At 53.8% G+C, this 12,991-nt stretch overlaps 1 protein-coding gene across 6 annotated transcripts in view; it reads right to left on the minus strand.

Moving 5' to 3' along the window:
- Rbm10 (RNA binding motif protein 10) overlaps nt 1-12,991 on the minus strand; it is a 28,708-nt gene continuing 15,717 nt past the window's right edge. For 3 of the 6 annotated variants that reach the window (XM_046420215.2, XM_046420216.2, XM_046420211.2), the window contains 20 exons: nt 11,450-11,519; nt 9,590-9,663; nt 8,085-8,171; nt 6,050-6,110; nt 5,730-5,906; nt 5,212-5,372; nt 4,946-5,043; nt 4,772-4,859; nt 3,878-4,064; nt 3,632-3,774; nt 3,401-3,518; nt 3,225-3,316; nt 2,951-3,115; nt 1,609-1,758; nt 1,449-1,514; nt 1,182-1,373; nt 1,019-1,093; nt 638-744; nt 428-557; nt 1-342 (listed from right to left, as the gene is read on the minus strand). In XM_046420215.2, the coding sequence (XP_046276171.1) occupies nt 217-342; nt 428-557; nt 638-744; nt 1,019-1,093; nt 1,182-1,373; nt 1,449-1,514; nt 1,609-1,758; nt 2,951-3,115; nt 3,225-3,316; nt 3,401-3,518; nt 3,632-3,774; nt 3,878-4,064; nt 4,772-4,859; nt 4,946-5,043; nt 5,212-5,372; nt 5,730-5,906; nt 6,050-6,110; nt 8,085-8,171; nt 9,590-9,663; nt 11,450-11,519 (2,367 nt within the window). In that variant the 3' untranslated portion in view covers nt 1-216. The remainder of the gene's footprint in view (nt 343-427; nt 558-637; nt 745-1,018; nt 1,094-1,181; nt 1,374-1,448; nt 1,515-1,608; nt 1,759-2,950; nt 3,116-3,224; nt 3,317-3,400; nt 3,519-3,631; nt 3,775-3,877; nt 4,065-4,771; nt 4,860-4,945; nt 5,044-5,211; nt 5,373-5,729; nt 5,907-6,049; nt 6,111-8,084; nt 8,172-9,589; nt 9,664-11,449; nt 11,520-12,991) is intronic. The other 3 variants (XM_046420217.2, XM_046420212.2, XM_046420214.2) reach the window with 2 other exon arrangements.

Consider the following 12,991-nt stretch of genomic DNA (forward strand, 5'->3'; position numbering starts at 1 on the left):
CAGGCTTTTCAGCTTTTATTACAAAAAGAACATGATCCCAGCCCAATTTCCCAACAAAAGTCACCAACTCAAAGTTTGATTTGGTCAGGGCCTCTCTGCCCAGGGAGCAGACCAGTATATAGGAGCAGGACCTCCCTCAGACCACCCAACACCTCATCATCCTCCTTTGCCTCTGGATGGACACACAACATCTCTAGAAATTGCTTTTGCAGTTGCTCACTGGGCCTCATTGAAGCGTGTCACCATTGTCTTGTGCAGTGTCTCCTTGTAGGACTCAGTTGAGGTGACCCCATAGGAACTGCCCCGGGCACCTAGGCCTGAGCCCCGCACCCGTGTTTGGGCCTGTGAGAGAGAGAGGAAGGCTTAGTCAGGTTGGGGGGCACACAGTGCTGAGTACTGGGACAGGGATGGGTTCACGGAGTCTCACCTCAATGGGTGTTACAATGCCCTGCTTCTTGCGGCCCAGGCCACTGCCCTCTTTCCAGCCCATGGCCTGGAGCATGCGACTGCCAATGTTGTCACTGCCCAGCCCATCCCGAGTGGGCTGCTCAAAGTCCCTGCAGGGGACAGTGTACGGTGTGAGTCGTTGGTCCGCCAGCCCCACCTCTCCTCACCTGGCACCCAGCCCAGTACCCACACGGAGGCTGTAGATATGCCGCCATACTTCCTCCTCTTGGGCTCTGGTGGCTCAGGGATGCCATACTTCTCCCTGCGTTCAGCTGCACGGTCCCGGTACTTCATTTGCTGAAAATTTTGTGTGTGTTTATGTGTGAGAATGTTGGGGAGCTGGCTACTGTCTTTAGGAAACATGGGTGTGGATGGGATGGGCTCATAAGGGGAACTTGATCTAGCCAGTAGGTCCCAGGTCCTGAGGGTGGGGGAACCGGAAAGAGGTCTCACAGGGATAGAAAGACTAGAGGCTGCCAGGCTGTACCTGGGTAAGGACTTGAAGTCCTGCTGCCTGGGGAATGGGGACTTCAAAGGGACAGAGGGACTGGAGAAGTAGATCACACCTCACCTCCATATCATTTTTCTCTAGTGCTTCTAGCTCATTTTCTGACAAGTGGGCTCGCCGGTGAATCTCAAGGTTTTGCTGCAAAGGGGTATAGGACATGAAATCAAGTGGCTGAGCTGGGATGGGCCAGGTGCAGGGTGTCCCTGACAACCTTCCCCTCAGTCACCTTGTGGAGCCCAGAGAGCTGCTGGTGCCGGATAAGTGCCTCCTTGCTGGGGAACTGGCGCCGGCAGAGCAGACAGGCCAGCTTCTGCCAGTCTGTGAGTTTTTCCTCTCGCTCAGGGCCCCCACCTCGCTCCTGCTCCTCCTCGCTGTCACTCTCCCCACTGTAGGCTGCCACCAGCCCCCGAGGCGGGCTCTGTTAGAGAATGAGGGTGGGTGGTCAGATCTGGCCAGATCAGAGTTCCCTACCCCTTTCTTTACCGGCACTCACTGGACGGTCATCGCTGGCCAATTTGGGGAGATCCATGCTGGTGTGTTGCCTCTCAGCTAATGCTCCCTGGGGTGGAGGACACAGAAATTCAGGGTTCCACAGAGGGCTCAGAGGAATGATGAAGTCACAGGCAGGGTACAGATGGGTGGCCACAACATACCTTCTTCTCAAGAATGGCATAGCCCGCATCTGCAGTTGCCGACTCCCGCCTTTCATCATCTCGTAGAGAGCTAATAGGCTGGAAGCTGTTTTTGAAGTTTTCTTTCTGCTTATTGAGACTACGGGCCCAGCGTTCCATGTCCTTGGCAATCTGGACGTTGAGAGTGGAGGTGAGACTCCTAAGAACCCTCAAACTGCTGGGACCATCCACAATCTGCTGGCTCACAGTCCTTGCGGTAGACCACTCTCCCACAGCCCCAAACCCATAACTCTCTAGTCAGAATGACTGCAAAGGGATATAACTGACCTCTGGGCTACAGCTCCCATAACCATCTACTGCTCTCCTACAAACTATAAACTATCCCCAAACAAAATTTCCTTCAAACTCTTTCTTGTCACATCCCACCAAGAACAAACTCAAATTGGGACCAGGGCCTGCAAAGTGCTTGGCACCCTGGTTCCTACTGGCCCCATCTTTCAACATTCCCTCACTTCCCTTCTATGCCCCCCCCACCCACTTTGATTTGCAAGGACAAGATGGCAGAAGCAATCTGGGAAGAAGAGTGGGCCCATCTGGGAGGCAGATGAAGTTGAAAGCTGAACAAGCAGGCGAGAGAGGTGGCAGTGCAAGTTCCTATTCTGTGTCATTGGTTACCAGCATTACTCATCAAGTCCCTCTAGCTGCACCCCTCCTCTGACAGGCACCGCACTGTTAACATTTGCTGTGCTTTCACTTTATCTTTCTACAATGCAGAGGATGGTCTACCTGTGCATGCCATTGTAATTTACATGTGTGACATGATGCTATATTCCATTTTGTTTTCCTTGGGGCATGCCATCATGTTTAGAATGGTGAGGTTGATGATGGGACTTCCTAGGGGGTTGCTGAGCACTTAGTCCTTGTTTCTAGAAACTGTGCCCCAAATGCCATAATCTTTCTCCACAGAGATACTGAAGTTCCCTGCAACTGCCTACTATGACAAAACACTACAATCGTTATTTTTGTGTATGTGTGCTGGGGACTGAACCCAGGGGTGCTCTACCACCGAGCTACACCCCCAGGCATGTTTATTTTTTGAGACCGGCTTACAAACTTGTGATCCTGCCTCAGTTTCCTGAGTTACTGAGACTACAAGTGTATGCCACAGCACCCACCTGCAATGGCTTCACTTTTCTTTCCCACTCCCTTATAGGCCTATGAGAATTCCTCTGGCTTATAAATCCTTGTCTGGAATAGTTACTGCCCAGGTTCATGGTCTCTCACCATCCCACTTCCCTCAGCAGGAAGGAGCAAGAGATGACAGAACAGACACCAAATAGCCAGGCAGAGGCTCAGGGTTCACCTGTTGGGCTGTCTTGGTCTTGTGCTTCTCCTTCTTCTCTTTGCCCTCCTTTGATGGTGCCCCTGTCTCCTTATGTCCGTCAGCTGACTGCTCCAGGGCAGGAACATAGGTTCGCCGCTCCCCATCCCAGTATAGGTATTGCTGGCTCTGAGCATTGTAGTAATACTGGGAGACAGGGAAGGAGGGGGAGCATGAGGAAAGAACTCGAGAAAGGGACCCAGAGAGTCAACTGCCATTTGACCCCTCCCCAGATTTCCTTGGGCTGTCCCATCACCTGGGAATTGGGGTCATAGTAGAGGCCGGTCTGAGGGTCATAGTAGTAGCCAGATGTCTCATCATACTGGTACGTGGAGACATCAGGAACAGCTGGGAAGAAGGAAACGTGAGGGGGTCACACTCCTCCCTGATTTAAGAATTTCCCACCTCCTACCCACAAGTGTGGCTACTCACGATACTGGCTGTAAGACTCCTGGGCAGTGGGGCTGGTGGCCGGTGGTAGGGCAGAGCTGGGATGGGTAGGGCTCTGGAGCTCAGATTTGAGCACAGCAGGTGACATGATGGTGTATGACTGGTCATGGGGCCAGACAGGAACAGGGCTCAGTGTTTGCCAATCCTACCCCTGCCAATCCAGGATGTCCCCTGCATGTCCCACCCCGCCCCATATCCCCAGAGCTCACTCACCTGGCTGTTGGCAGCAGTGCCCTGGCTGCTGCTTGCCTCAGCTGCTGACTGTTGGTAGAGGCCAGGGGCAGTACCAGGCTGGGCACGGGAGAAAGCCTGCAGTGACACAGAATCTGCCCCAGGCTCCAGGGAGGCCTCAGGACCTAGGAAGAGGGACACCAAGAGAGAATGCCCATGAATGGTGAGGCGGGGGATTCTATGCCTGTGGGCCCCAAGTTGGGCTTAGGGAGAGAAGCTGGGGCTCACCTGCTCCTGTTGGATCCCCTTTGGTTCCAGTGATTCCGGGGCCCTTGGTGCCCTTGAGGTAGCCATGGGCATAGAGGGAGGAGTCTGTGCCCTGGCTGCCGCCATAGCCCTCATCCTGTTGGTAGTAGCTGTAGTCGACCGGTGGCTCCTCGGGGGTGGCCCAGGCACCCTCCCCACCCTGGGAGGCCTGAGGGGCAGGTGGGAGGGGCTCATTAGAAAAGGAGGGGATATTAAGTAGGGAGACCTGATGGCAGCGTCTGTCCTATGTGTGAAGCTAATGTATCTGCCTGACCAATAAGCATGCAACCTTAAGACAAGTGAAAATTCAGAGCCATCCAACCAGGAGAGAACAGGGTAGTGGAGAAAACAAGAAGAAGAAAAAAAAAAAAACTCAAAAAACAATACACACCCCAATGCTCCTGAGGTTGATATTGTTGTGAGGGAGTGACATGTGTGCTGGGTGTGAGATCAAGGAAGACACCCATCCTCCCACTTCTTTATTCTCTTCTCTCAATTTTCTTTCATCCACTTAAGAATTCATTTTTATTAAGGAATATGGTATATATACGTACTTGTGTGCCTGTGTGTGTGTGTGTCTGTGTCTGTAGATTATGTAATATACTGTACCAATTCAGGACAATAAAAAAATTTCACCCAATAGAACAGAGCACCAGCCCTGAATGCTGTCAGTGAAAGCCGGGGAGGTGACTTGGAAAGAAGCTGGAGAGGACGGAGTTGTCTACAGAGCTGGGAACAAGGTGGAGGGCCCGCACCAGCCACTGTGACAGGGATTTGTATCCTCAGATAGCAAGCCAGCCCTGCTGTTTGCAGAGAGGGTACAGGAGGATTGAGAAAGCCAAGTGTCAGGGTGCTGGGGGCAGAGGGGCTGAGTACCTGTGAGATGGCCCACTGGGCCGCAGCAATGGCAGTGCTGGCCACAGAGGCAGCATTGATGCGACTGCCTTCGTTGGAGGCCATGTCCCTGGAGAGGATGGTAGAGACTGGGAGTGAAATGGGAGGCCCCAAGCCGGGGGGCAAGCTGGGAGGGGACACAGGTGGGGCCCTGACCTCTTAGAACCCTTGGCAAACTCGACGTTGATGGTCTTGCCATCGATGGTGAGTGGCGGGTGCAGGGCCTGCAGGATCTGCAGCAGTTGGGCTGCCTCCTGTAGAGGGGCGGCAGGGAACAGAAGGGTCAGGCCCGGGGAGGCCCCCGGCTCCATTGCCCCATTTCCAGGCTTGGGGCCGCGGTGGGGGGTAGGGGAAGGGTCCCTCCTCCCCACCCCCGGGGGCCGGGACCCTGGCTGCCCGGCCCCCCCCTGTGCCGCCCTCACCACGATGGTGGAGAGCTGGATGAAGGCGAAGCCTCTGTTCAGTTGGGTCTGTTTGTCCTTGATGACTCGCACATTGGAGGAGGACAGCACCGCGTAGGGTGCCAGGGCCCCCAGGATGGAGTCCATGGTGCTATGTGGGTTCAGATTGCGCAAAATGATGGCTGTGGGAAGTGTCCCAGTGTTAGGAGACATCCATGACAGTCTGCTCTGGCCCCTAACCAGTGGCTCCCCACAGCTCCCTGTCCTCTAGCCTCTAAGCGTGTGCACCTGCTGCTTCTTCAGTTCCTCCTCCCAGGTGCCAACTTGGTTGCTCTCCTGCTGAAAACCTTTCCAATACACCCCCAAAGTTTCATCGTCATCTGGTCCTCCCCCCAGCTTTCCCTATATCACATGTCTATCCCCATACCAGGTGGATACTTCTAAGGCCCCAGTCCTGTTCACTACCATTTCTCTGGCCGTGGCGGGCTGGGCCCAGACGCCAAGGGCATGTAGGAAGAGGGAAGGAATGACTGACTCACTGTCATTGGCGTTCTCCGAGCTTGGCTCTGAACCCTGTGATAGGGCTTGGGAGGCCAGCACTCCTTGGGCCTGGTAGGGCTGTGGCAGTGGGAGCAGGCCCTGGCTTAGCTCCCGACCGCCCAGTGGCAGCGCCTGTGGATCCAGCCTTGTTCCAAGGGGCAGCTTCTGCTCTGCCTCTGTTGGGGATGGTGGGACACAGGCTGGTAACAAAGAGGGAGGCTCCACAGCTGGTCACCCTCACATACATCACAATACCAAGCCCTGAGCACCAGCCCCTCGCCCTTCATTCCCATGTTCTGGGGAGGTAGGTGGGTCTCACCTGACTTGGGCACGCCACATTTGAAGCACTTTTCTCGGCGTTTGAAGTTCTGGACGCCACACTGTGAGGCACAGGCCAGGTAGTCAGAGGGGACAGGGCTTTCCATTGTACCCTCTAAACATGGATCCAGAGATCCTCCCCACAACGGTCCAGGAAGGGGGGGTCCTTGGGTTAGGTAGGGGTGGCAGGGGCCTTTTCTGGAACTTTTGCTGTCATTCTCAGTCCCGTGAATCTTCTTTTACATGGTCTCAAACTGGTTCCTCAGTGCCATCCCCAGATCAATCAACTCCCTTAATTTATAACTCCTTCTGTATCCTTGGGGGTACCAACTCCCAGGAGTGCCCCGCTCAGTCCTTTTAGTAGGTTTCTCTTCCCAAGACTTGCTTCTCTAATCAGAAACCGTCAATTTTCCTTCCTATCCACCCCTCCTTTAAGACTATGTTGAATCCTACTACTCTTGAGAAATTTTCCTTGGATATTCCAGCTTCTGTAAACCTCTTCCAGTTCTACCACATTCTATCCCTATCAGGTACTAAACATTGCTTCCTTGCCAAGTCTGCCATATGTGGCTAGGATGTCACAACTGCCCGGGGAGCCTAACAGCACGGAGGTAGGTGTAGCATAGGGAGAGCAGCTGGGTCTGCTTGGACTGTGCACCAACAGGGGCTTAGGGAAGGCTACACAGAAGCAGGATGTTTGATTTTGGAGGCCCAGAAGTTTAGTTTTGCTGGGAAGATATTCCTAGCAGAGGGAACAAGAGATTTTCTGTAGCTGTCACAAAGAAGCAAGCAGAGAAGCAAGAGACAAAGTTGGGATGGGAAGATGCTAGGTAACAGGAGGATCTCATGCTTAAGCTCAGAGTTATAAGGGTTTTAAGCAGAAAAGGAGGGGCATGGTCAGAGCTTGGTTTCAGCTGCAATGTTATAGGTGAGGGTGGGAAAAAGAGGCAGGAGGCCAGCATACCAGAGAGGGCTCCACGGCGACTGGGTGGGAGGGCGTGAGGATTGGCATGAGCAGCGGGAATGGCAAGGGAAGGAAGGTGGCATTTCTGAGATGGAAGCAACAGGACCTGGCAACCAACAGGAATGCGGGGCATAAAGGAGGAGAAGGAAGCAAAGAGAACCTTGGTTTCAAGGAATATCTAAAAATATAGGAGGAATGGAATGCCACTATTCCTTTGTCCCTACCTCTTCAGGAAGGTTGAGCACTCACCCTCCGATAGGACTTTTTAATGTTAGGATGGGAAGATGCCACTCTCCCCTGAATAGGCAGATTACTTTTCTGGGAAAGGGTCAGCGCCCCCACTAGTTCTTTCTTCTAATTCGGTTTGAAGACTGACAGATGACCATGGGAGATGAGGCTGTGGAACTGCAAAGCTGGCCCTCAGGGCAGACCTGAGGCCATTAGGGAACCAGTGGTCCCTGTGATCAGGAGCAAATCCTGGCTAAATACAGCCATAGTTCCACCTCTGAGTCCTAGCTTCCTCTTAGGGAATATGAAGGTAACCACAAAACCTACATGCTGTACCCTCCAGGCTCACGTTTGAGGTGGCTGTGTCAGGGTTTCCTTCAAGGTTGAGTCACCTGATATGGGTCCTCTGAACGTACTGTGCCTTTCTTCAATGGTAAGAGTGAACACTTACACTGTGTTGCCTGTGGGCTGTTACCTTCCCATTGATGCCGTCTACCTCCCCACAACCTCATTAGTACTTGCCTCTTAAAGCCAGGGATACTGTGGCAAAGAGAGGAAAAGCACCTCGACCATCATCAAGGCAGACCTAGGATGGTGTGACTGCAGCCAGTCTGGCTCCAGAGCACACATTCTATACACTGCAATAGGCCCACATGATCACTTAGTAGCCATTTATGTGAATATTTCTTTCAAGCCCACTAGGAATCCAGGCAAAAATGTTTTGAGGGCAGAGCCTGGCTAGGGCTGGAGAACCAATCCTTGACACCCAGGTTGAGAGAGAGCTGCTGCCACCCCTGCTGGGGCTGTCTTTCTCCACAGCACCCGATGCCCAACACCCCTGTACCTTATTACACAGCCAGTCCTCATTGATCTTGGGCTTGGGGTCACTGTAGTGCATAGACACCTTCTGGCCCAGGATGTTGAGGGAGTGCTGTGGGAAAAAGCAGAGCGCAGTGAGGTCCAGGCAGCAGTGCCCCACGCACCGTTTCAGCAAAGGAGAAGAGAGTGAGCGAGCCCTTCAGCTGGATGGATGAGGGACAGGGAATGGAGGGAGGTCGGAGAACTGACGGAGGGAAGAAGGAAGGGAGGGAGGGAGGGAAAGCGCCACAGCTCTCGGGCGCAGCTGCTTGCTGCTTTTCCGGGCACACACACACACACGTGAACACACACCACCAGGCACACAGTGCTCGGCTGACCGACGCCTGTGGACAATGGGGAGAACCCCCCACTCGGCCCTGACACTGCCAGGCCACACCCAGGGCCAGCACTACACAGGCTACACTTGGGGATGAGGGGAGACGGGGAGGGGAGGGAAAGAAGGGGAGAGAGAGAGAGAGAGAGCGCACACGCGCGCTAGTGCTGGAGAAGGGGAAAAAGAAAGAGCCATATTTAACAGACGGAAGTTCCCGCCTTGAATGAGGCCGCCTTCCCAAGGCTGGCTGGGTCCTGGGCCCACCGCACTAGCCTATGACCCACAGAGCTGGCCCCAGGGCTGCCTCTGCTGGGACCCTCCACTTCACCACAGCTATTCCTTCCTCCCCTGAAGCTTCTCTCCAGTGCTCTACTCCAGGGGTCTAGGATCTGGGGTCTGGGCTGGGTGGCAAAGGCAGATCCTTGGGTCTCATAAGGTCCCAAAGTTGCTGGGTTGGGATCCCATGCCGTGTGAGGGGAGCAGGCTCCCTCCATTGCTGATTGTGCGGGGACCCTTGCTGGGAAGGCAGAGGCAGTGCCCACTGTGGGTAGAAAGGGCAGTGGGAAGGGGAGAGGAAGGGAGGGGACAGCAAAGTGAGTCCAGGATGTTAATAAAACTATCACACTTGATTGGGACTTTCAACTAACAGAGTAGTGTCCATTTGCATGGAACTCGAAAGGCCAAATGCACATGCAGGGAGAAGGCTGACAAAATGGGCCTTGCTAGTTCATGTGCCAAAAGCTACATTCCCCAGTGGTCCTGAGAGTGAAACAAAGTCCTGGCTTTGGATAACTCTAGAGTAGGGCGGTCCCCCAGGGACTCACCCACCCACTGGGAGCATGGGAAGCTAGGGGAACAAACCCACCCAGGCAGCTCTTTCTCTGAAAGCTCAGCCGGGAGAGGTGGAGGGACAGCACTAGAGTCTGGCGGTAGGAAGGGGCCAGTGGTGAGTGCGGGCTCTGGATGGGAAGCCCAGTAGGGTAGCAAGAGATGGGAAGAGGAGATAGTGAGGGTCAGGAAGAGGGAGAAAGGGGACAGAGGGGATAGGACACAGGGCCACAGGGCGGGGAACCGTGTCCATAAGAATCAGGCGATGGGGAGCGCTCGATTACAAAGTAGTATTTGTTTGGGGGGGGGTTCAAGTGCGGCAAAGCAACCTGATTGGCTTCCATCCATCGTGTAGCGTCCTGCAAGTGACTAAACTCGACGAAGGCGAAGCCCCGGCTCTGACCTGGAGACAGCATTCAGATACAGACGCAGTGGGTTAGTCAACAGCTTTGGACACACGGCGTTCCAGGGGGCGGGACCCGAGGGGAGAGGACCAGGGGCAGAGAGGGAAGGGGAAAGAGGAGAAAGGAAGAGAAAGAAGCAATCAGAGAAAGAGTAAGGGGTGTGGGAGGTGAGGAAGATGGCTGAGAGGGGCAGGAAAGGGAAGGAAAATAGGAAATCCAGGTAGGGGAAGAGACAACACCCCAACTGGGCAGAGATGGAGAGAGATGGGGCTCAGGCCGACCTGCCAGGCCTGCCTGGGGTGACAGAAACAGAGAGAAGCAGCTGGGAAAGAAAGGATACAAGGAGAGATCTAGCTTCAGAGGAGGGAGGGCAGGTTGCTGGCTCCATACAGGTCAGGGCAAATAACTCAAGGGCGAGCTCAGCAGAAGGCCAGGGACACACAGGAGGGGTCCTGGATCAAGTGTTTAATCAAAGGAGCAAAAGAAAGGCTGGGCCAGGCTGCTCTGTGAGGCTAGTGGGGATCCTGGCCCATGGGGAACAGGTGGGGTGGTAGTGGTAGTTAGGGGCACAATCTCATCTCTGCCTCATCATGGTACAGGGGAAGAGAGGACTTGCTAGGAGCTACCTTGGCAGGGAGACTACAGCCAACAACAGTCCAGCTCCTCCTAGACAGAAGAACTGGTGACCAGGATTGGCTATGAGGACCTTAGAGTATGAATCAGTGGGTGCCTAGGAAAAGTGTCCAGGGACATTAAGAAGCCACACCTGGAACATCTCCGTGGGGAGAGACCCAGGATCTGTTGGTGTGTGGTCTAGATGGAGTAAAGCAAAGTTAAGACTTATATGCCAGTAAGAAAGACAGATTCTAGGCCTGGCCAGGGCTGAGTAAGGGGTTTTGGACTTGAGGCCTCAGGAAAGCATCTCCTTCAGAGGTGGGTACATACTGGGGCTTTGGATGTGGTAGGACTTGGGAGGGGACTCGCTTGATCTCCAAAAGAAATCACCATTAGGATGCACAATAGGATGGAAGGGTATAGTCAGAGAGAAAGACAGATGGAAAAAATGGCAGGGAGGGGTGAACTCAGAGGGGAGGGAGAGAGAGAAAAGAGATAAAGGAGGTGTGGGGAGGAGAGAGACTGAGATGGAGAGAGAAGCCCAGGCAGAGTGAGGCCCCACTGTGCCTGCCTTGGGGTGCCTGGGCAGAGGTCCTGCAGAGATAACTCCCCCCACCACCCTGCTAACCTCAGGCCAGCTCCAAGCAGCCTGCAAGAGGGAGGGAGGGAACAGTCAAGGCCAGAAAGCTCTGGCTTCTCCTTGGGATGCACCCTTGGATGAGAACCATCCCTGCCTCCCCTCTTGGAATACATGAGTGGGTCTATGTCAGACCCACTTTCTGGTCAGAGGCTGTTGCCAGAAAAATGTAGAGGAGAGCAAGGGGCAGGAGAAAGGAGAGGGAAGAGAGTGTACTGGGAGGGGTCACCATCTCAGATACTCAGAATCCCAAAGAAGAGGTTCCCCGGAGCCTGGCCCTGGCCCTGCCCCCGGGGAGCACTCAGCTCAGCCCAGAGCCGCACCCCCTCCCCAACAGCCCCCCATAGAAGCTGCTGGCTGGAGCTGTGAGGAGAGTGGGGGGTGGAGAAAAGAGGGTACCCCCCAAAGCTGCCCATTCCCAGCTGTGGCAAGAAGGCAGGGTAGGGAGGGTGAGGGAGAGGCAGAGGCAGGAGGGAGATTTGGAGGCTGAGGCTGGCCAGCAGAAGGGGAGGGCACTAGGAACGAAAGCTCACCTGAAGATTTGTTCCGCATCAGCCGGACCTCCCGAGCTTGGACCCCGTGGGACTGCAGCTGGCCACGGATCTGTATGGGGAGATACAGAGGAGGTGGGCTCAGCATAAGGGGGCAGCTGGGTATGTGAGGCCCACTGGAGGCCTCCGAACCCCTAGTGGTCATCAGTGATGATACACACACAGTCTCCTCTGCCTCTTTCAGAGCTTTACCCTGAGTGATGACAGCCCCAGACCCACACCAAACACCCATCCTCAGCTTCCAGCCCCAGACTTGCAGAAAATGAGTCAAATGAAGTCAGGGTCACAGGGCAGGGTAAAGAATGGCAGCGAGATGACTCCCATGGGCACAAAGACAAAAGGAGAGCAAGTGAGCCAGCAACTGAAGAATGGTGGGCAGAGCGACCTGAAAAGGGGCTCAGGGGCAGCCATAAAGCAAGGAAAGCTGGGATGTAATTCTAGCCCTTTTTAAGGGGATTGCTCCTTCCCCTGGCTTGCATCAAAAGACACCCATGACACAAACAGCAAACCAGGGAGAAGAGCCTGAGTCAATTTCACCCATATACCCTAGATCATGAGAGCCACGAGAACTTAGGATGGAGACAAAAGGTATGGCTGTGGGTTTGGAAACCTTCCTGGATGAGGTGAGCAACAGGGCAGGGGCAACCTGGGACCAGGTGAGGCAAAGTCTCTAGGTCAACGATGCCTTGAATGAAAGATGAAGAGCCTATGCTGGGCACTCTCAGGGGAGGAGTCTCCACACCTTGGGGCCTCAGTTTCCTCATCAAGTTAAAGAACATACAAGAAAATAGCCTTATGTAAGTATGCATGCATGCGTGCCTACACATGCACCCAACACAAGGTTGAAAAGGAAAGAGATCCAGAAGAACTTATGAGGACTTCAAACACTCAGGAAGAGCTCAGGAAGCAGCAAGAATGTGGGCTCTGGGGTCTAGCTGTCCAGGTTCAGACTCCCAAATCCATTGTGCCACTTGCTGGCTATGGAACTTGGGGGCAATTCACTTTGCTGCTTGGGGTTTGGTAGGACAGACTACAGAGGTACCCTCATAGCAGAGCCACTGTGAGGTTTCAATCAGATCTGGTGCGTGGCCCAGCCTGCTTTTAAATCCTCAGTGAATATCTACAACCAGTGACTATCTGACCCTGAACAGGGTAGGTGGGCCAGGCATTTTAAAATCTATTTACATTATTCATCTATGTACACGTATGACTGCATGAATGGGGCAATCGTGTACAACCAGAGAAATGAAAGGTTGTGCTCCACTTATGTACAATGAGTCAAAATGCATTCTGCTGCCATGTATAACTAATTAGAACAAAAAAAATATTTATTTTTGTGGTACTGGGGGATTGAACTTGGGATGCTCTACTATTCAGCTACATCCCCAGCCCCCTCTTTTTTTTTTTTTTAATTTTGAGACAAAATCTAAGTTGTCCAGGCAGGTCTTGAACTTATGATCCTTCTGCCTCAGCTTCCTAAATCACTAGGATTAAAGGTGTGTGCCACCATGCCCAGCTTGGGTC

This window comes from Marmota monax, unplaced genomic scaffold (genome assembly GCF_021218885.2).
Source record: "Marmota monax isolate L192 unplaced genomic scaffold, Marmota_monax_Labrador192_F-V1.1 WCK01_AAM20220418_F8-fsc00225, whole genome shotgun sequence".
Taxonomy (NCBI): domain Eukaryota; kingdom Metazoa; phylum Chordata; class Mammalia; order Rodentia; family Sciuridae; genus Marmota; species Marmota monax.